Source organism: Phytophthora ramorum (assembly GCF_020800215.1).
Source record: "Phytophthora ramorum isolate Pr-102 chromosome Unknown Phyram_PR-102_s0002, whole genome shotgun sequence".
Taxonomy (NCBI): domain Eukaryota; phylum Oomycota; class Peronosporomycetes; order Peronosporales; family Peronosporaceae; genus Phytophthora; species Phytophthora ramorum.
The window spans coordinates 3,588,981-3,607,926 of NW_027150648.1; the positions used below are offsets into that span (position 1 = coordinate 3,588,981).

Sequence of the window (18,946 nt, forward strand, 5' to 3'; positions counted from 1 at the left end):
TAACGTTAGTAGAAGAAAAAAAGCAGCACTCGAAATGCGAAGTTGAAGTGAACATGACTTTTTCTAAAATTTGAAACCTAGGAACGTCAGCATCTGATTCCAGGTGCTGAAGTGCTGGGGGACAGTCCGTATGCAGGGCGTGGTAGGGCTCGCTTCTCTTCTGCTGGCCGCCGCCGCCGCAGCCACAGGATTCCTAATGGAGCGGCGTCGGCAACATGAGCTCAAGGCCTGCGGCTGCGCCGACGGCGAGTGCTGCAACTCGGTGCGTCCCTCGGAACGGCGCTATCAGCTGCCGCACGCGCATGTGGAACACTGGGATACTCGCAACGGCGAGTGCGACCCGAGCTGGGCCAAGCTGGCGCCTGGAAGAGCTGCAGATATGACGGGGGACTCGCCACGCACCAGCTTCGGCACGCTCATCCTACTACGCCACGGCCAGAGCGTGTGGAACCGCAAGCCAGACCGACCCTCGGATCTCTGGCGCTACGCGGGCTCCATCGATATTCCCTTAAGGTGAAGAGATACTGAGAGGGTTACTCTGTAGTGAATAGGTTACTAAACTGTGGTGAGTATTGGACAGTGAGGTGGGCATGCAAGAAGCTTTTGAGGCCGGGAAGAGGCTGGAATTCGTGCCAATCGACGTGGTGTTCTGCTCGCAGATGGACCGAGCTCGCACGACCATGTCACTGGCTTTGAGTGTGCACTCGAGCAGGAAGACTCCGGTAGTAGAACATCGCTCACCGCTGGATAAACCAGCCTTTGAGGGGGTGAACGACAAGAACCCCTATGACTTTGTACGTGACTTGGTGGGATATCTGCATCTGGTGGTTTGACGTTGAAGCTGACCTGTTGCAGATCATCCCGGTATATGTATCGCCGACGCTGAATGAGCGCAACTTTGGTGACCTGCAGGTTTGTGTTGTGTCCGAGGCGTTCGTTGAGAGGGAGAGATGCTAACTTTTGGCTGATAATGTAGGGTGTACCAAGCACGAAGCACACTGTGATGTTCAATAGAGAGCACGTGAAGAAGATCCGAAACGACTACTACACGCGATTCCCTGGAGAGAACGGTGAAAGCTGTGCGGATATCCACAACCGGACAATCCCGTTCTTCAACTCGTTTATCCTACCGCATCTTGCTGCGGGGCGCAATGTGTTGGTGTCCTCTCACGGGTTTGTCATCCGGACGCTCATAAAATACCTGGATGGCATGGATGCAAAAGAGTTCAACGATCAGATGAAGCTGGAGAAGTCAGCACCTGATAAGTGCCTGCTGCTTGCCCCGACGGGTATGATATGCTTCCTGGGTTTGAATACCGTGCTAGGCGGTGTCTAACCTTGTAGCTCGTGCTTTTCTACCCAGGTGTTCCACTCATGTATAAATGCGACAAAGGGAAGTTTACTAAGATCGCGCAGACACGCCGCGACCGCGCTGAGAGTCTAAGCCGCAGCATTGCGCCGTACTAGATGATTGCAGTGCAAGCTGCACTCTTGCGTTACGGTTGCCTGGTTTCTCTAGGTAGATTATTGTGCTTTATTCAAGCATGAGCGGCAGGCTGGCTGATTTACAGTGCACTTTACTTTTTGCGGAAAAAGTGACAAGAGCAAGGTGGGGTTCAAAATAATAACCGGCGCCATGGAGGGTCAAGGTCGGGTTGCTTATTTGCATCGGTGCTAGCATCTTCGCGATTCAGCATTGCTGGCTCTGTTTTCTATCTCCTATCTGCTGGCAAGCGTGGAGTTTTACTGGGGATGAACGACATCAAGCTTCTCCCGCAGCTTCTTTCAAGCGCTGCACCAGCTCAGCCTTCAAGCCCTTGATGGGCAGGCCGAGCTTCTTCAGTTCCTCTCGAAGAATACTCACAGTCATCTGATCAATCGGCTTCGGCGGCGTGTATGATACGGTAGCCTCCTCCTCGCTTGCATCCTCCATTTCCACATCAGCCTGTGCAGGTTCTTTTTCCGGTGCTGGTGTTTCCTCCATCGGCTCCGCTCTAGAAGCTTTCTTCGGCGACTTGGTCTTGACTGCAACCTCCTTCTTCGGCGAAGCAGGAGCACGCGGTGGAGGAGGAGCGGGCACTGCGCTCGCTTTGGGAGCGTGCTGCTGTGCGATCGAGACCTTTTCCATCGCCTGTGTTGACTCTACCACGCTTTCGCCGTGGGCCTCTTTCTCGACCCTCTGCCCGACAACCGACTGGAAAAACGCGTTTGCCGCCTCACGGTCCTGTTCCCAGCAAAAACCAGCCAACACGGTTAGAACTCCCTCCTCACTCTAGCCAAAAGGCGATCACGACTACGTACACGAGGACGGATCCGCTGGAAGTCGAGAACATGCAGCTGCGGCAGCTTGTAGATGACGTACTCTCTGTAGTACTTGCGTTTGGTCACGGGGTTCCCGCTGAGCGAGAGCGTGTCCAGCTTGGCCAAGCAGGCTAGATGGTCGACCTCTGCCAGCTGCGCAATGCGGTTGCCCGTGAGCATCAAGAACTCCAAGTTGGCCACAGCCTCCGACAGATTCTCCTGGATTTTGGACACGTGGTTGTTGTGCAGCAGCAGCATGCGCAGTCGACGCAGCCGCGGAAAGTTCTCAAGTTTCTTGATCTCATTGTCCGAGAGGTCGATGCAGTCGAAACCATCCTACCACACAGCATCAGAGTGAGATCCCGAGTCTTCTCTACGTTGAACAGCCACTGGGTGGCAGAGGACGCGTCATAAAGAGAGCAAAGTCGCTACCTGGGTGACGCCCAAGTTCTCGATGGCGGGGGCCTTGCAACCTGCGACATCGTCAGTAACCGGTAACTATGCAGCAAGCAGACACGCGGGGAGGTACCTCGAAGGTTCAGCTCGCGCTCACGCAGCGGGTTGATGGACACCTGCGCCCGCAGAATCACGTCTGCCGTCAGCCGCATCGCTCGCGTCGGGGATCTCTCACTGCGTGCTCCACTCCAAGGCAGCAACGACGCGATTGGTCGAAATGGAAATCAAAACTTTACCGGTCGAATGTCAATTATAGGTTACACTTTATTCAGGGGTTATACGCGTTCTAAAACGAGGGGTACACTGTATCAAGACGCTCGGGCACTTCGAGGCATGACGCCGAGCTCGATGTCGTCGTAGGAATCGTCCGTGATGGGCTCCTTGGGTCTAGACAGCGAGAGCGTGAGATTGCGGATGCTGCTGGGCTTGGCTGCCTTGGCGCTGGGGACGTCGTCCTCGTCGCCGTCGACCAGATCCGCGTCGTCCGTGCTGATGGCCACATCCGCCGACGAATCTGCTGCGCCGTGCGCACGTCGGTGCTCGCGTCGGATCCGGATCATCTCTGGGGTGTGCACGAAGAAGAAGACGCCGACGCAGAAGAGCGCGATGAGGTGTGCGCTCACGAGGTTGGGGAAGAAGCACGTGTCGTGGTTGCGGTCCGACGGATACGCGTACACCCAGAAGTCGTACATGACGAAGATCGGCAGCGCCGTGCGCGAGATGCCCCAGATGATATATGTGCTATAGATGGAGCGCATGTAGTTCTTGGTGTCCTGGCGGTCTCTGGCGTCCATGAAACCCCGCGCGTTGAGCGGCAGCGTCGCGAGCTCCACAAGCAGGAACAGCAGCAGTCCGAATTGACAGGCGGCGCAGCACGAGATGAAGTTGTTGATGAAGTATGGGACGCTGTGAAGCATATTACACTGTCAGTTTGATGGTTCCTCAAGATAGTGTTCGCAGAGTACGTACACTGCGACGATGTGGTGGATGATGAAGACCCATTGCATCGGCACCGGCCAGATAATAATGATCATCAGGTCGCAGACGAAATAGCCGATTGCTGCACAGTATCACAAGCAACGCAACAGAGAGGAAAGTTAGCGGTTTGCCCCACATTGAATCAATCGACCAAGACCACGAAAATGCCGTACCGATCGAGAAGATGAAGCTTGCTGCGCGAAGCGACGACATGGGCATGAACCCGCTCGCCCAGCTAATGTCCGCCAGCGCGTAGGCCACGCCGACGACGACCAGCACTGCGTGGATCGTCGAGTTTACTCTGTTTCGACCCCAGTACATCGTAAAAGTGAGTTCGCTGTCACACACGCAGCAAACTCAGACAGAACCCACCGTGAGCACCAGTCGGCCTTCTGCCCGGGCGTGAAGCTAGCAAACTCTGGGATGCGGCGACTAGAGAGAAGCCACGAGAGCCCGAAGTTGGCCCAGAACAGTGCGAAGGCGATGCCCGCGACCAGCACGTTCTCGCCGAGGCGCACGCTGCGCTCCTCCTCCAACAGCTCGTCGCCGCCATCGTACCATCCCATGCTGTCAATGTGGCAGTGCGCGTGTCAAACGATTCCAGCTGCTGCTGATGGCAAGTGTCGAGCTCCGCGCAGAAGGGAAGATGGAGGGACGACCGGATGACGCCAACGCAGGAGCAAGTCAGAATCCACCGGTGGTCTCGCACCGTGTGTCGCTTCGCTGGACACACTTGTCTCTATTCGTTTTCGAAGACAATTCGGCTACCTACTTCAAATGTATTTGAGAGCCGTTTGAGGAGGGTACTATTTTCAACAGGCGTAAATTGTAAACGAGAGGGATGGGACATGCCACGGTACAGCGAATCAAAACGCCTATCCGACGTATTACTCACGCCATTGGCTGTATGACGGCGCACGTTCATTGGTCAAAACAAACTGTATTTACGCGCCCGGCTCTGGTAGTCGTCGCGACGTTAAATGCACTGCTAAATCGGGGTTCCACTGCTATTGTCTTACAAACATCAAGTCATCCGCTCGCCAAACGGGACTTTCAAGTCCGAGTGCTAAATCAGAGCGTGACTCCAAGTCGAGCGAGCAGATCATCATCATCCTCGACTTTCTGGTCGTCTGCCACGGCGCTCGCGTTCGAGCTCGCCGATGCCGGCCACGCCTGCGCCTGCAAATTCTCGGTCGTCGCCGTCGCCCAGCCGCTGTCCGTCTTGGCGGTCGCCTTCATCTCGGGCCACAACGCCTCGACCGGTGGCTCCGCGATCTTGTTGGCGTTTACCGCCGGTGCCGCGGCCTTGACCACCCAACCGGAGGCCGCGGACGTCAAGCCAGGCGGCGGACGCAACACGCGCGACGCCGCGCGAGGCTGGAAACCGGGCGGGACGCTCGGCGGCGGTGACGCCGTAGACGCCAACAGACTGCTGCTGCTGAGCTGCATTGCCGACATGCTGCCTCGGCGCGGCCGCTGTTGCTTCTTGCCCCGAACTTGAGTTGAAGCCCGCGGATTACGACGCACAGAGTGGGATGGCGCTGCGGAAGAAGCTAAAGCACTGGAGCTCTCGAGAGTCTCGTCACATGACGAGCGTCGGCGAATGACCGTGTAACCCGCAGCGTCCGCTTCGTCCTCAGCAGTAGCGGGGACGTCTCCGCCTGCTTTGCTGGCGCACTGCTTGGCGTGTCGGTTCTTGGATCGTCCTGCACTTTCTCCAGAGCGGAGTTGCTGCTGGTGTTGGTGACTGCTGCTATTGCTGCGACGCTTGATCACGTACCCGCCGGGCTCTTCCTTCACTTGGCCAGAGCTCTCCAGTGCTTCGCGCATGGAGCTGAACAGCGGACGGCGATGCGGAGGCGCCACCTTGTCCCTATCATTTGCATACGTATCGGAAGGCGGCGTAGATTGCTTGTTGACGGTGGAGACCGAGTCTTGACGCTCGCGGGTAGCGACAACATTGGTTTCCACGTCGTCGTCGTCTTGCAAGACCATAGTGCTGATCTGCTTCGACACAGTGGCAGCGCCACTTTCTGTTGATGTTGTGTCGGCAGCGGGGTCTGCCATCTCTGCGCGTCCAATTCAAGACTGAGAATCAATACATAAGCGCGAGCTCCGATCCTAACGTTACTTGCCTTTCTCCCATGTGCGAGACGGCGAGAGAATCGCAGCAAACAAGAAAGGGGACGTCTAGCAAGAAAACCTAACGGTGCCATCCACAGCGTTTGCAGTTCGGCCGACGTGTTGCCAAACCTGCCTGCGAACACTGAAGACCGCTCCGCCAGCGAACCGACGCGTTATACGAACTTGTCGATTTTCGGACCGCGGAGCGGCCCCCAGCTTGGGACGAGAGCGTTGAGACCTTCTTGTCGAGTCCATGTCGGCTCCGGCCGCCGCGGCAAGAGAGAAAAGCCACACGGAAGGCGTTGTTTCAGACCGGCTGCGTGAGTGCGCGGATCTGTGCATGTATGTGGAGAAACTCGACTTCCATCGAAACCAAGCCCCGAATTTCGTGTGCGACTCGTACCGCAAGATCAAATGGGTAAGAGAAAAGCAGCGTCGCCGTCTTGAAGCTCTTCAACAGCAACAAGATGATTCTCACAGTGATACGCAAGCCAATGCTCCCAATGAAGTTGCTGAGTCTTCCTTGGTCGCAGCAGATGGGACCAACAACGAACAAGAAGGCTCACTTGACAGCCTCACCGAATCCTGCGATGATCCGCTCGATGTTCTTGTGGGTGACGTTCTACGGGGTTACAACTTGTCTGTGACCTGCCGTGGTGCGCTACCTGCACGTGGATCAGATCCGCTGGAAACCATCTCGATTCCTTGCATACGCGAAGGAAACTCGCTCACACTGTGCTCTTCTGCCACGATTGGTGGTCAGCTCGTGGTGTTTGGTGGCCGCGTACTTCGTGACACATCCATCTTGCTTCCACGTGCTGTTCGAGTGGATCCGATGCAGCTTGAGCGAACTCGGTACACCTACTCAAACAGCGTCTATAGCTTCGACGTCGCCACGAACACATGGACTCGTCGGGAGTGCTCTGGGCGAGAACCGCGTGAGCGGAGTGATCACTCGGCGCTGTTCATGGAGCCTCACCACCTATTGATATTCGGCGGGCGTGGTCGCAACGGCCAAGTGTTTCGAGACTTCTTCGCGCTCTCTCTTGAGTTGTGGCACTGGACGCAGCTCGACATGTCGGCGACTCCGTATGAGCGCTATTGGCATGGATGGTGCATCGCCTTCGATACCGACCAGCCATGGCAGCAAGAACCAAGCGTCTTTTTGTTTGGCGGCAAGTCGGACATACTTGTCTACAGCGACTTGCATCAATTGCAGACCACGCGTTTGAAGCGCCTGCTGTTTGACGAGGAAGAGCACCAGAGAAAGAATTCCAGCATCAACGACGGAGTGGCCACCACACAGAGGATGGAGGAGCGAAGAGTAAGCGATGCATCCCGACTGGTCATGAAGGAGCGCGAGCGGCAGCGACTTCCAGCCTGGTTTGTTCCGAACACCGTTGGGAAGCCTCCGTCAGCGCGCTTCGGCATGCAAGTGGTTGCACTGGAGAACGAGCAGCTCGCAGTGATCGGCGGGTGGCGCATCTCCAAAAGCAAGCGCTTCGACAAGACTGGCAAGAGCCACTCACTTGCTGTGCACATCCTTGACCTGACGATTCTCGTATGGTCAACGCCGAAGCTGTCGACGCTGGTGTGCGCGCAGCCGTCCGTCCCGAGCGAGCGTCTGCTGTTCGAGTGCTTCTACGTGAATCAGACGCTCGTACTCTTCGGTGGGCACACGTACACGTACAATGGAGAGACCGAGGCGTTCACTGCGTGCGAAGACGCGTCTACAGTGCTGTACAAGTTGGACGTGGGTCGCATGATCTGGCGCCGGCAAAAGTTCCCAGCAGCGGGCAATGTTGACGACGAGTCTGTCGTTGCACTTCCCATTGCGCACTCGCACGGAAGCAGCAACGCGGTGCTGCACGGCCGAGCCTTCACGTGTTCGTCCGAGCCCGATCGTCTGCAGCTTCAAGTCACCGCCCTCGACATCCGAGTTCATCGGCCAGGTAGATAACATTCTCGTGATGCACGTCAAGCCCGGTCGCTGATCGTCAGGCACCTTTTCTTGTGGCTGTGGCGTTCCACCAATGCGCAAACTGCTTGAAGCGCAGCGCCAATCGAAATGTTGCCACACCACCCACACACAAACCAGAACCCGATACACCACCTATACCCAAAATGGTCAATACAAAAACTAAGCTAAGCGTTTGCGCAGTCAACTGTACGGACTTTGCAATACTGTTCACAGCAACGCCGATTCTGGTGTGGCGACCACCGCCAGCAGCTCCGAGCTCAGATCCAGATTAGCGTAGTCCTCTGCAGACCATGTTGAGAGCTCGCCAGCTTTCCCGCGCCCTGCGCGCCGCCGCCAAGAAGCAGCAGACGCGCCGCACCTTCTCGTCCGCCGCCCGCGGACTGCAGACGCCTGTGGCCGCCGCGCTGGACAACACGCGTGAGTTGTCCACCGCCAAGGCGCAGGAGGAGCACAAGCGCTCGCCACCCAAGACCACCGACAAGTTCATAGGCAAGACGGGCGCCGAGATTTTCCACGAGACGTTGGCGGAGATGGACGTGGACTGCGTCTTCGGCTACCCGGGCGGCGCCATCCTGCCGGTGTTCGACGCCATCCACGAGAGCGACAAGTTCGACTTCGTCCTCACGCGCCACGAGCAGGGCGCCGGCCACATGGCGCAGGGATACGCTCGCGCCACGGGCAAGCCAGGCGTCGTGCTGGTGACCTCTGGACCTGGAGCCACCAACACCATCACGCCGCTGCAGGACGCGCTCATGGACGGTACCCCCATCGTGGTTTTCAGTGGCCAGGTAGCCACCCAGGTTCTGGGCACGGACGCCTTCCAGGAGGCCGACATCTTGGGTATCACCCGCCCGTGCACCAAGTGGAACGTGCAGGTGCGCGACGTGCGCGACCTGGCCCGCAACATCCGCGAGGCATTTCACATCGCCACGACCGGTCGCCCGGGCCCCGTGCTCGTAGATCTCCCCAAGGACATCACTGCCGGTCTGTGCAAGAGCCCCGTCGTCACGGAGCCGCAGCTTCTCGGCTACTACGGCGAGAAGAAGATCGAGGGCAACCGCGTGAACCAGGACGCCAACCTGGAGGCGGCCGTCAAGATGATCAACAAGGCAAAGAAACCGCTCATCTTCGCGGGTGCCGGTGCTCTACACGCCAGCGAGGAGCTCCGTGCCCTTGCACGCCAGGCGAACATCCCCGTGACCACGTCGCTACAGGGAATGGGTGGCTTCGACGAACGTGACTCGCTCAGTCTGCACATGCTGGGCATGCACGGCTCCGTATATGCCAACAAGGCCATGCAGGACGCTGACTGCATCATCACGCTTGGCGCACGTTTCGATGACCGTGTGACGGGCCGAGTGCCTGATTTTGCTCGCGAGGCACGCCGTGCTTCCGCCGAGGGACGTGGTGGCATCATCCACTTCGAGATCACGGGCAAGCAGGTGGGTAAGATCATCCCCGCTGACATCGCTGTGCTCGGCGACACCAAGTACAACCTGCAGCAGATCTTGCCTAAGGTGGAGAGCAAGCCTCGCACTGAATGGCACAAGAAGCTTCAGGGCTGGAAGGCGAAGTACCCCTTCCGGTACCGCCCCTCCGCCCCCGGTGCACCGATGAAGGCCCAGCGTGTTATTGAGGAGCTATACAAGCAGACTAAGGGCCGTGACGACGTGCTGATCACAACGGGCGTGGGCCAGCACCAGATGTGGGCCGCTCAGTTCTACCGGTGGTCTCAACCGAACTCGTTGATCACGTCCGGGGGTCTGGGTACGATGGGTTTCGGTCTCCCGTCTGCAATTGGAGCCAAGATGGCAAAGCCGGACAACATCGTCGTCGACATTGACGGCGACGCCAGTTTCTCTATGACGCTCTGCGAAATGGCTACTGCCGCCGAGTTCAACATTGGCGTGAAGGTGCTCCTTCTCAACAACAACTTCCAGGGCATGGTCAAGCAGTGGCAGGACCTGTTCTACGAGGAGCGGTACTCTGGTACTAAGATGACCAACCCGGACTTTGTCAAGTTCGCAGAGGCCATGCATTGCGAGGGGTTCCGCTGCTCCGAGGAAGACACGCTGGAGGAGGACATGGCCCGGTTCCTCGCTGCCGAGGGCCCCATCTTAGGTGAGTTTATGGTTGAGAAGAACGAGCACTGCTACCCCATGGTCGGCGCAGGTCGTTCTCTGGACGAAATGATTATCGGCGACTTCGACGACTGCGCGGGTACCACGTCGGTCTAAGTCAAGTGAGTCAGCTAGGCGAACGAGAGCAAACAAGTTCTGTAACCTCCTACAAGAAAGAACTCTTTATAGTGCTTTCACGTACGTCACATAACTCTTGCGGGCATGGTGTTCAGTTATATCGTCACGGTCTCCTTTCTCCTCATTGAACAGCAGCATCTACAAAGCCCCACAGCTCAGTTCTCCAGCATGGGCACCAGTTCACTCTTAGTGTGCAGCTCCATAACCGCGTCGCAGCCGCCAATGTGCTTGCCGTTGATGAAGACGTTGGGCACCGTGCGCTGGCCCGTGATGTTCAGCAGCAATGCCTGGATGTCCGCGCCGTCGTCGCGGGTGTCCAGTTCCACGGCCTCGTACTTGGCATTCAGCACGTCCAGCGTCCCCTTGACGCGCGCGCAGTACGGGCAGTGGGTCTTGGAGAAGACCAGCACTTTCTCCTTGGCGATGGCGTCCTGGAAATGATGAAATAGAGTATCTTAGCAATAAGCTACGGCAGAATAAATTACGTGGGAAGGAAAGCACGCACGGTGATGGAAGCCGTGGACGCCTCCACGTGGAGCGCGCGAGTGTTTGCGGGGGCGAAGCGCAAGGCGCGGGCGGCGACGGACACAATACGGCGAGCGAGCATGGTGGGATGTGGGGTCTTCAGAATTGTGCATTCACATCTTAAACAATTATTAATTGCACAAGTACTAAAGATACAGTTACAATTAATTGTTTGAGGCGTCACATTTTAATTGTGATCAAGCTGACATGGCAAACGAAGACGACGGCCTGGCGAAGCTTCGGGCGCGTATGGCGCAGCCGCCCAAGGACTGGGTGGACGTGGTGATGGTAGCGGTGCTCAAGGACCCTGTTTTCTACGGCGTCTTGGGGCTGGGCTTCTTCCTGGTGCTGGCCATCATGGCGCTCGTCGCTACTAAAGTGCTGCTGGACCAGATCGCGGCGGAGGAAAAGCAAAAGGAGCGTCAGCAGAGGAAAAAGGACAAGAAGGAGCAGTAAAATAAATTTCAGCCTTGCTATCCTAAAACCTCTAAAAGCGTACGGAGGCTCAGCCGATCAAATCACTTACTCAAACTCTATGCGTAGCTGCGACCTTGCCACCACCTGATATTCCTCGACTTGCCTTCAGTCCTCTGCTCTATGGCTTCTGTTACGGGGGCGGGAACACCACCACTGGGAAGTGCGGGTGGATTGAGAAGTCGAACTCTATGTGTGTCTTGGCGGCAGTGGAGGACGACTTCTTCGACTTGGCTCCCGCTGCGTTCTGAAATCGCTGTGCGAGACGGACGCAATTGGAGATGGACACCTTGAGCAGCGACTGCAGCTCGAAGCCGCGAACAAGACCCTCGCCGTCAGTGGTAATGATGGTGTTGACCCCTTCTTCGTCACTCAGCAACGCCTCAGCATGTGCGCGCGCCACCTTGAAGCACTCCTCGGCTGACTTGTAAATGAGCTCCAGCTCGTACGGAGAGAAATCACTGTTCTGGTTGAAGTCTTCGTAGTTGAGCGCTGCCGGGAAGTGAAGCTTTTGGAACGGTGCAAAGCGACGTTGGAAACGGATCGTGAACGTGCTGTACATCGGCGGCTTTAACTGCACCAAGTCCTCGCGCTCCAGCGCGTTGAAAAGTTGAAAGTAGGCCCGCATCAGACTGCGCAACATCTCCGTGTACTTGATCTCTCGCAGGAAACGTGCCTTCGTGGGATCAACAGGCTCCGGGGCTTCGATGATGGTCGCAGCAGCACCATTGTTTTGCTTTTTGTGCTTTGCCTTGGATTTCTTCGATTTGGTTGATGATGCTTCAGCTGGAGGCGGAGGGGGCGTAACAGCAGACTCGTCCTTCGCTTGCTCTGTAGACGGCGGGCCATGGCGGGGTGTTGCTGGCATAATTTCTTTCATTTTCTCTACAAAAGTCCAGGTAACGTTTAGGTTCTGGAGACGCGAACCTTCCAAGTAATCCAGATACCTGGAACACCACTCAAACAGTCAGAATGCAAACAACTACGCAAAGGATGAACAAAAAGTGCACGCACCAGTAAACGGTTCCGAACTCAGACGATGAATAAAGCTCAAGTTCCAGTCCCAGCACCACATACTGAATCATCAGTTGCACCGATTCCTCCAGAGACCATGCTGTGAAGTATCGTGGGTATGCCGCTTTCTGTACCACCACAGCGAAGTGAGTACGACAGAGATGTACAAATGGTGATCAAGTCAACAGCGACGTACCGGGATGTTCATCTCAGTGGTAAATCTCTCGTCAACCGCGGCAGCTTCCGCCTGGAGCACGCTCCACTCGTCCAATAAATATTCGATCCGTGCGCGCTGTCGTGATCGGTTGTGCAAAAACACCTTGAGCGACTCGTACACGGTTTCAATGCAGCGGGACGAGTAAAGCACGCCCTCTTGTGTTGAAAGCAGCACAGAGGGCACGCCGTTCAACACCATCGATGCCGACAGCCAGTCCATGAAGTTGTACTTTGCGTAAATTTTACTGTCGGCATACAGGAAGAGCTGAATCAAGCATGGTCGTCGTCAGTATTTTGCTGATAAAGAAAATGTACATAACACTTACCAATACGTAGGAGCGCGCAACAATGGTGGGTTGTTGTCTGGAAAAATCGATCAAAAAGATACGCAGGTCTTCCATGCACGTCCACTCGGGCGGAGAGCAACCAATCACCATTTCAGATATCACCTTCTTCATTTGCTCCAGTGCCTCGTCGATTGATGGTACTTTAACATCACGCGGCGGTGATCCAGATAGAAGGAGGCGGCTGATACTTGGATCAAAACCGAACGAGTTTCCACTGAAACACTCCGGGTCCAGCTCAAGTCGCTCCGTGGATAAATCTTGGACAAGCTCATAAGCGCGATGGAAGCCTTCTCTGGCCTGCTGCAAATCCAAGGCTCCCTCTGCCAAGCCCAATTCAGCATACGTGGCTAGAAGCTCCCTTCGCAGCTGGACTCGTCGAATAAATGCTTCGCACAATGAGGCACCGACTCGAGCGTTCGGGTACAGCAGCTCATAGCTGGATCCATTGGAGGATTCGCTGCTACTTGCAACCGCAGCTCCTGCCTTTTTACCGTGCTTCTTCTTTGACGATTTCTTTGACAATGCAACCTTGTGTTGTGCATGCAGCGCCTCCAGTCGCTCCTGCGTCACCTGTAGCAGCGTATCCAGCGCTTCGACAGAGATTGGTGCCAGAGCACCCACATCGAAACCGTTGCCGGGCGAAAAGTCCTCCTCCTCGTAGATATCAGCGCGCAAAGCAGCATCTCGTACAAGGTCCGAAGTCTTCAATGCCGCTAAAGTCACTGCACACATGACAAGCAGCAACGAGTCCTTTGCTGAATTACCCACATTTTCTGCCAGCACTGCTCGCACATCTGCATCAATCGCTACCAGACTCTCCAACGGAGTAACAAGCTGCGCGAACATAGCATTCAGCGGATCTCGGTGCATATATACACTCGTAAGCAGCGACTGCGCCAATGGCAGCCCATTCAGCCACCCCGCTTCACAACAAAACAGCTCGTCAAGAGTGGCCAGCACGTCACGAGCCGACGAGAACTCCAACGACACAAAGCCACCTTCCAGCCGGGCTGGAATGGACTGCGGCGGTGCACCATTGACCAGCATCCCCGAGTCCATCTTAGGGTCCATCAGCTCTAGTGCCGACATGGAGTCGAAGAGCTTGAAGTCCTCTTCGTGCACCAGCTGCCCCACCTTGAGCTCCTTCGCTGCCACGCTCATTAACTGCCATAAACAAAGCTCAGCGTTAGAATTGGCAACTCCTTTTGACTGCAGTAGAGCACGCACCTGCGTCACATCTCGCCACTCGGCGTCAAAGGGTGAGCGCTGCAGCTTGAGTTTGGTCTCCAGCTGCGCGTCGAGCTCTCCCCCGTCACTGCAGCCGTAGTAACAGCACACAAAAGGAGACAGCAGCCAACTGGTTAGATCTCCTTAGTTTTGTGCGCTATTGGGCTCAAAATTGGACAAGAAACACCACAAGACATTGTGCTATGCATGGAAATTGCCTCCCCACCTCATCGTAGCTGCGTCTCCTCCAGGCGTGTTTAAAGAGAGCCTTCGCCAGTCGTCCGGTCCCCCTCTCGTGATGAGCAGAGCTTTTGGTTGTGAGGTGGGCCTCGTGACGCGACAACACAATATACACCTTAAAGTAGGAATCCTATTGATCGTACCTAAAGTAGGAAGAGGACAATGGAAGTCAAGTTTCGGGTGTCGGCCGACGGTGATGAAGAGAATGCTCACTTTATTACTATACTATACGCTAATAAGTGCCCTCAAGCTACTCGAAAGCACAGCTACAAAAGCTTCACCAGACGGGTTTCGAACGTCGCACACAGAGTCGAGCAAGTCGCACGATCTCGTCTGACTCGTCCCGGCTTCTGCCGACTCATGCTCCTCTTGGCCTTCCTCGTCCTCGCTCTCGCCTGGCTGACTAGCATGCACTCTCTTGTCTTCCTTGGGTGCGCCCCTCTCCTTTCTCGCCTCCTCCACCGCCCCGCTTGCCACCCTTCCACCACACGCCTGCTCCCTTCGGTTTTCTGCTTTCTCCACACATCTTCCAGTGAATAATCGATCCTCCGCTCGTCCACTATCCCTGTCGCAACAGTGGTTCCTACGACGCCGCTGGACACAGCCGCCGCCACCCCGTGTGAAGCTTGACTGGATTCAGACCTCTTGTTTCGTCCGCTTCTTCACTCGCGATAACGCTGGGTCCGCAGCCGAATCAGCTTCCCCCTTCCGTCTGGCTCCTGTTAGAGTCCGTCGCTACCGAAGGCAACACACATAATTACAGCTTCTGTTAAAAAACAGAACAGAGGTAGATAGACACATAAGTCGACCACCTCACTAAACGGCACGCCCTAAGGAAAAACACGAAATGAACACATGACACACAATCACTGAGGCTGGAACTGCCGCGCTCTAGAATCGCCAATAGCACTGCACAGCTAAAGCGAATAGAACACGACAGCCCATCGTCATCACTACCAAGTCACCAATCTGGTGGTTGATACCTGCGGGGCAGCCTAAATTTTTACCCAGCCACCCACCAGAGACAACCTTCCTCATTCAAAGATGCAAGGGCGCGAAACCGCAGTTTCATTTCGAGTGCTTGCTCACCTGCTGTTGGGTCTTCTCTTCATCCTCGTCCTCTTTTGCGAGGATTGCTAGACGTCGGCGGTTCTCAGATTTGTTGTGGATCTTGTAGCCAAACACGCGCGGCACGTATAGCAGTGTAGACGGAGCCGGCTCCAGGTCTCTGTAGGTCAGGAAAAACAGGTGCGGGAATGTCGTACCGAAATACGCTCCGTCAACTGAAAAAAATGAAAGCAAAAAAGATTTAGATAAAGGTTGTGGTCTCAAACACCAATGGAGGGCTCTGCATTGCTGCAAGCAACAGCTCGTAACGCATCACAACCAATACGTACTAGCTGGGGTCTGATACTCGTTGACAGGTGTGTAGAGGTCCCTGCACTTAGGGCAGTACACCTTCATCTCCGACTTTTTCCACTCGTCGTGCAGTCCCGCCTACCAATGAAAAACCATGACGTCAATCAAAATCAACGAGTCCAGCAAAAAATAGTTGCAACGTACCGGCACAACCGGCTGGCCATCACACAGCGCCCTGGGGCACACGCCAAAGTCGCCTTCTCGGTACTTTTTCATCTGGAAAAATCAGACTACCAGTCAGCACAGCGTTGCTCTACCTCCCCCCACCCCGTTCTACTCTTACCATGGCATCCAGTCCATGCGCCGTGATGATATATCTGGCGTGGATGAGTCCGTAGAGCTCGGCCGCGTACGCCGGCACGTCGTCGTCGTACGGAATGTCTACAGCCATCCATCAGTGTCACAAGTCCGTCAGCCAAAAGATAGAATTCTGCCGCAAACACACTCACAAAAGTAGAGAGCCCTTACCCGTCAAGTCCAAGATGATGTTGAGCGCGTCCTGGTAGTTGGGCACCATGGCACGGAGGCCGTAGAGGTTGAACGAGTCTTCGATGTAACTCTGAGCCACCTCGCAGAAGGGCTCGTTGCCCGACAGGCTGCAGAACCACTGCACCCACTTCTCGTCCTCCTCATCGTAGTCCGACATGATCACTGCTGGCTCTCTACGGTCCTTGGGGGGGCGCCTCCTGCTCGCCCTTCGCTCCGGTCCACCGAGGTGTTTCTCTCCTGTTTTTTGGGCCGGCGGGGGGCTCCCTCCCTAAAGCGATCACAAAAGATAGCGCGGTTAAAAGTCGTGTATTCAATAGTTTGCACCCTTAGTTAATATTGGCATTATAACAACTGATTCTATCATTTGGAGACGGCACTTTTAAGCCCATAACTGAGCTGAACGTAATAGCGTACGACTGGAATATGGGAGTTGTGGTGCCAGCGTTTTATACGTTGGTGGCGGTGGTGGTCTGTGCGACTTGGCTGAAATAGTTGACTTCGAGTACGGTGAAGTAGAGATCACCAGCGTGCCACGTTGAAGTTTTTATTTTTTGCCGTGTTAACTTCGACATGAGCGCTGAAATGTGAGTGTTAACTTAAGAGTAATTTGAAAATGGGTGCTGCCAGTACGTAAGGGCATAGTTGTCAACGAGAGAGAGAGAGATGTGGACAGACTGGGGGCTGTTGGCACTCCAGGCGCGGGTCTTACAGTGCTGTATCATTCTGCTAAGGACATGTGTGCAAGTACTTGGTCGGTTTTCATGACACGCATGTCGGTGTAGGTATTGGTTTGACAACTGTGGCGTGATGAGATTTTGAGGAATCGTACAAGGCGAAAACACTTCCAATTTCTACATGTAGCAGCAGAACAGGGAGATGCCGGTATCCGGTGTGTACATTACATGTAGTGGGGGTGTCCCGGGGATTTGCAACAGGTTTTGTCAACCTGTTTTGCCGCAAAACTCTTCCTCAAAAGTATTTCCAAGTATTCATTCGTTCGTACAAGCTGCAAGATATCTTACCCGTCTCGTTTAGCAATTCAGATATCGGAGTGGTTTCCCGAGCGCCTCAAAGCGAGTCTAACAATGACATTGACCCTGCAATGAAGACGAGGTTGGATAGTGAGGTTACAAATTGTTTGTGCCCTGAGCCGAGTTCCAACGATGGAACCAGTCTCTCCAAGAGAAAGTTTGGCTCCTTTAGGAGAACTTCTCCACTTGGAGCGAACGCCAGCAGTTTTGAGACGTGAATCCAGATTTGTGCATTCTGGGTTTTGCCACTGGAAGCGAATCAGCAGGGAGTTAAAACGAATTTTATGGAGGGCGCCGCTCAGCTTAAGGACTCACACGTGTTCACTGCCATGACGCAAGTGCATGACTTTCACTTGTCTTGCAACTATTCAGCACTTCGCGAAGATTGAGTCTTTATCCTCGCTATCTGAAGCTCATCGATTCTCCTGGTACGGCGAAAACCCGATGATCTCGCGCAGCGGTGCCAGCATGGCCTTGACGTAGGTCATCGCTGACTCAGTATCTTGCCCGCAAAACCGCACAATGACTGCGTTCGGCCCCAATGAGCTCGCCGACGCAATTACCCCAGGGAAGGTATTCGCCGCCGCAAGGCGACCTTGAGGTGTGATGTCTCGCGCGTTGTGCAATTTCTTGCGCGTGCTGAGTTCTAGCAATTGGTCCATGATTACCTGCAACTTGGAGCCGGCAATCACCATCAGGCCCAGCACGTGCATGCCGTGCATGCGCTGGCGAAGACTCACGTCTTCTTCATCTGCGTTGGAATCCACTCGGATAAGTCAACTATCGCGTCAACTAGCAGAAAGCAATCTCTCGTACCTGCAAGACGAACCCTGTCCGTCACAAGGCGTTCATCACAGACAAATACTTCAGACGTCGTGTCATATTCACTGAAGTCCCAGTACTCGAGCGTCTCCGTTCGGTTGTCTCGGATGGAGCCCGTGGCCAAGTAGTTCCGCTTCCGCCCGCTTGTTAGCCAGTCCACGAACACGAGGTTCGAGTCCTCTTCCAGATGAAACACCTGCGTCTGTCGGTACTTGGCGCGCTCGAAGCAGGTCACCGGGTCGGGCAGAAATGCCAGCGTGGCGTTGCTCCCCACCTTGAGCGAGAAGGTCTGCGACACGAACTGCCCCTCATCCTCCGCCTTGAACACCTTCGTGGTCGCCTGCGTTCCTAGCACAACTGGGGCACAACAGCTACTCAGTATCTTAATGGGTCATCCCCCCACTAGGGTCAAACCTTCTCACCCGAAGTGTCCGACGCCAGTTCGCATTCCACGACAACGGAGTCGCCGCCGACGAGGCCTCCGCCGTAGCCCAGAATGTACTGCGTGCAGAATGAACCCATGTCTCAGTTAGTCCATCGGCGCACCTCCAGACTCAAGCAAGAGAGAGAAAGAGGCGGATGCAAGCACACCGTGATATACGTGTCGAAGCCTTGGTGAATCGTCCGTCGCGGGTGCAGGAACTTGAGCGGGTACGTCGCGTACACGTAAGTGGCGGTGGTGCGTCCCTCGACGACCTCGTACTTGAGTTTGCCGGTCGCTTGGCTCTCGCTGGTTGTGTCGGCGCCCCCGCCCATGGTCTTGGCTCGCTCTGCACCTCACGTCGAAGTCCGCGGTCTGCTTGCACAGCATTTTGGCATGCGTGTCAAAGCGCGGCAGGATCAGAATTATCAGATACGCAACGTGTGATTCGTCGGGCTAATTTCAACCAATTGCACCAACGTTGGCTCGCGATGCATCTTGTACGTGAACAGCGAGGGCAAGATTCGTGGGGTAAGAGATCACTTGGTCATCGTTCATTACCGCGTGCTCAATCTGAAATCCAGCGTGGCCAGCAGCGTGATTCACACTGTGAATATGCGTGG

The 18,946-nt window shown here is 55.4% G+C and overlaps 11 protein-coding genes across 12 annotated transcripts; 4 read left to right on the forward strand and 7 right to left on the reverse strand.

Annotated features, from left to right (window-relative positions):
• Positions 1-130: 130 nt before the first annotated feature.
• KRP23_2571 (2,3-bisphosphoglycerate-dependent phosphoglycerate mutase) lies at positions 131-1,467 on the forward strand (the record flags this gene model as incomplete). The annotated part of the gene is made up of 5 exons (XM_067887325.1): positions 131-513; positions 581-794; positions 856-912; positions 977-1,289; positions 1,364-1,467. The coding sequence occupies 5 exons, from the start codon at positions 131-133 to the stop codon at positions 1,465-1,467; spliced, it is 1,071 nt and encodes a 356-aa protein (XP_067749921.1).
• A 295-nt stretch (positions 1,468-1,762) lies between these two features.
• KRP23_2572 (putative U2 small nuclear ribonucleoprotein A') lies at positions 1,763-2,909 on the reverse strand (the record flags this gene model as incomplete). The annotated part of the gene is made up of 4 exons (XM_067887326.1): positions 1,763-2,224; positions 2,302-2,637; positions 2,734-2,774; positions 2,831-2,909. The coding sequence occupies 4 exons, from the start codon at positions 2,907-2,909 to the stop codon at positions 1,763-1,765; spliced, it is 918 nt and encodes a 305-aa protein (XP_067749922.1).
• Positions 2,910-3,065: 156 nt separating this feature from the next.
• Positions 3,066-4,301, reverse strand: KRP23_2573 (uncharacterized protein; the record flags this gene model as incomplete). Its single annotated transcript, XM_067887327.1, has 4 exons — positions 3,066-3,663; positions 3,727-3,817; positions 3,909-4,036; positions 4,108-4,301. 4 exons carry the CDS (start codon positions 4,299-4,301, stop codon positions 3,066-3,068), a joined length of 1,011 nt encoding a protein of 336 aa, XP_067749923.1.
• A 505-nt stretch (positions 4,302-4,806) lies between these two features.
• KRP23_2574 (uncharacterized protein) lies at positions 4,807-5,802 on the reverse strand (the record flags this gene model as incomplete). The annotated part of the gene is made up of 1 exon (XM_067887328.1): positions 4,807-5,802. The coding sequence occupies one exon, from the start codon at positions 5,800-5,802 to the stop codon at positions 4,807-4,809; it is 996 nt and encodes a 331-aa protein (XP_067749924.1).
• Positions 5,803-6,112: 310 nt separating this feature from the next.
• On the forward strand, positions 6,113-7,819 carry KRP23_2575 (RING finger protein B; the record flags this gene model as incomplete). The annotated part of the gene is made up of 1 exon (XM_067887329.1): positions 6,113-7,819. One exon carries the CDS (start codon positions 6,113-6,115, stop codon positions 7,817-7,819), a length of 1,707 nt encoding a protein of 568 aa, XP_067749925.1.
• Positions 7,820-8,130: 311 nt separating this feature from the next.
• KRP23_2576 (Acetolactate synthase, mitochondrial) lies at positions 8,131-10,077 on the forward strand (the record flags this gene model as incomplete). Its single annotated transcript, XM_067887330.1, has 1 exon — positions 8,131-10,077. One exon carries the CDS (start codon positions 8,131-8,133, stop codon positions 10,075-10,077), a length of 1,947 nt encoding a protein of 648 aa, XP_067749926.1.
• Positions 10,078-10,253: 176 nt separating this feature from the next.
• On the reverse strand, positions 10,254-10,705 carry KRP23_2577 (Glutaredoxin; the record flags this gene model as incomplete). Its single annotated transcript, XM_067887331.1, has 2 exons — positions 10,254-10,529; positions 10,604-10,705. The coding sequence occupies 2 exons, from the start codon at positions 10,703-10,705 to the stop codon at positions 10,254-10,256; spliced, it is 378 nt and encodes a 125-aa protein (XP_067749927.1).
• A 125-nt stretch (positions 10,706-10,830) lies between these two features.
• On the forward strand, positions 10,831-11,079 carry KRP23_2578 (uncharacterized protein; the record flags this gene model as incomplete). The annotated part of the gene is made up of 1 exon (XM_067887332.1): positions 10,831-11,079. One exon carries the CDS (start codon positions 10,831-10,833, stop codon positions 11,077-11,079), a length of 249 nt encoding a protein of 82 aa, XP_067749928.1.
• Positions 11,080-11,230: 151 nt separating this feature from the next.
• Positions 11,231-14,132, reverse strand: KRP23_2579 (N-alpha-acetyltransferase 35, NatC auxiliary subunit; the record flags this gene model as incomplete). Its single annotated transcript, XM_067887333.1, has 6 exons — positions 11,231-12,044; positions 12,112-12,239; positions 12,308-12,592; positions 12,654-13,838; positions 13,902-13,989; positions 14,128-14,132. The coding sequence occupies 6 exons, from the start codon at positions 14,130-14,132 to the stop codon at positions 11,231-11,233; spliced, it is 2,505 nt and encodes an 834-aa protein (XP_067749929.1).
• A 645-nt stretch (positions 14,133-14,777) lies between these two features.
• KRP23_2580 (Casein kinase II subunit beta-1) lies at positions 14,778-16,206 on the reverse strand (the record flags this gene model as incomplete). 2 transcript variants are annotated; one of them, XM_067887334.1, is made up of 6 exons in its annotated part: positions 14,778-14,876; positions 15,231-15,424; positions 15,539-15,638; positions 15,705-15,776; positions 15,844-15,941; positions 16,029-16,206. In XM_067887334.1, 6 exons carry the CDS (start codon positions 16,204-16,206, stop codon positions 14,778-14,780), a joined length of 741 nt encoding a protein of 246 aa, XP_067749930.1. The 2 variants fall into 2 exon arrangements, with proteins under 2 accessions (XP_067749930.1, XP_067749931.1); XM_067887335.1 differs by lacking the exon at positions 14,778-14,876 and adding an exon at positions 14,899-14,907.
• A 1,287-nt stretch (positions 16,207-17,493) lies between these two features.
• On the reverse strand, positions 17,494-18,658 carry KRP23_2581 (Urease accessory protein D; the record flags this gene model as incomplete). Its single annotated transcript, XM_067887337.1, has 4 exons — positions 17,494-17,831; positions 17,897-18,259; positions 18,325-18,403; positions 18,494-18,658. 4 exons carry the CDS (start codon positions 18,656-18,658, stop codon positions 17,494-17,496), a joined length of 945 nt encoding a protein of 314 aa, XP_067749932.1.
• Positions 18,659-18,946: the final 288 nt, after the last annotated feature.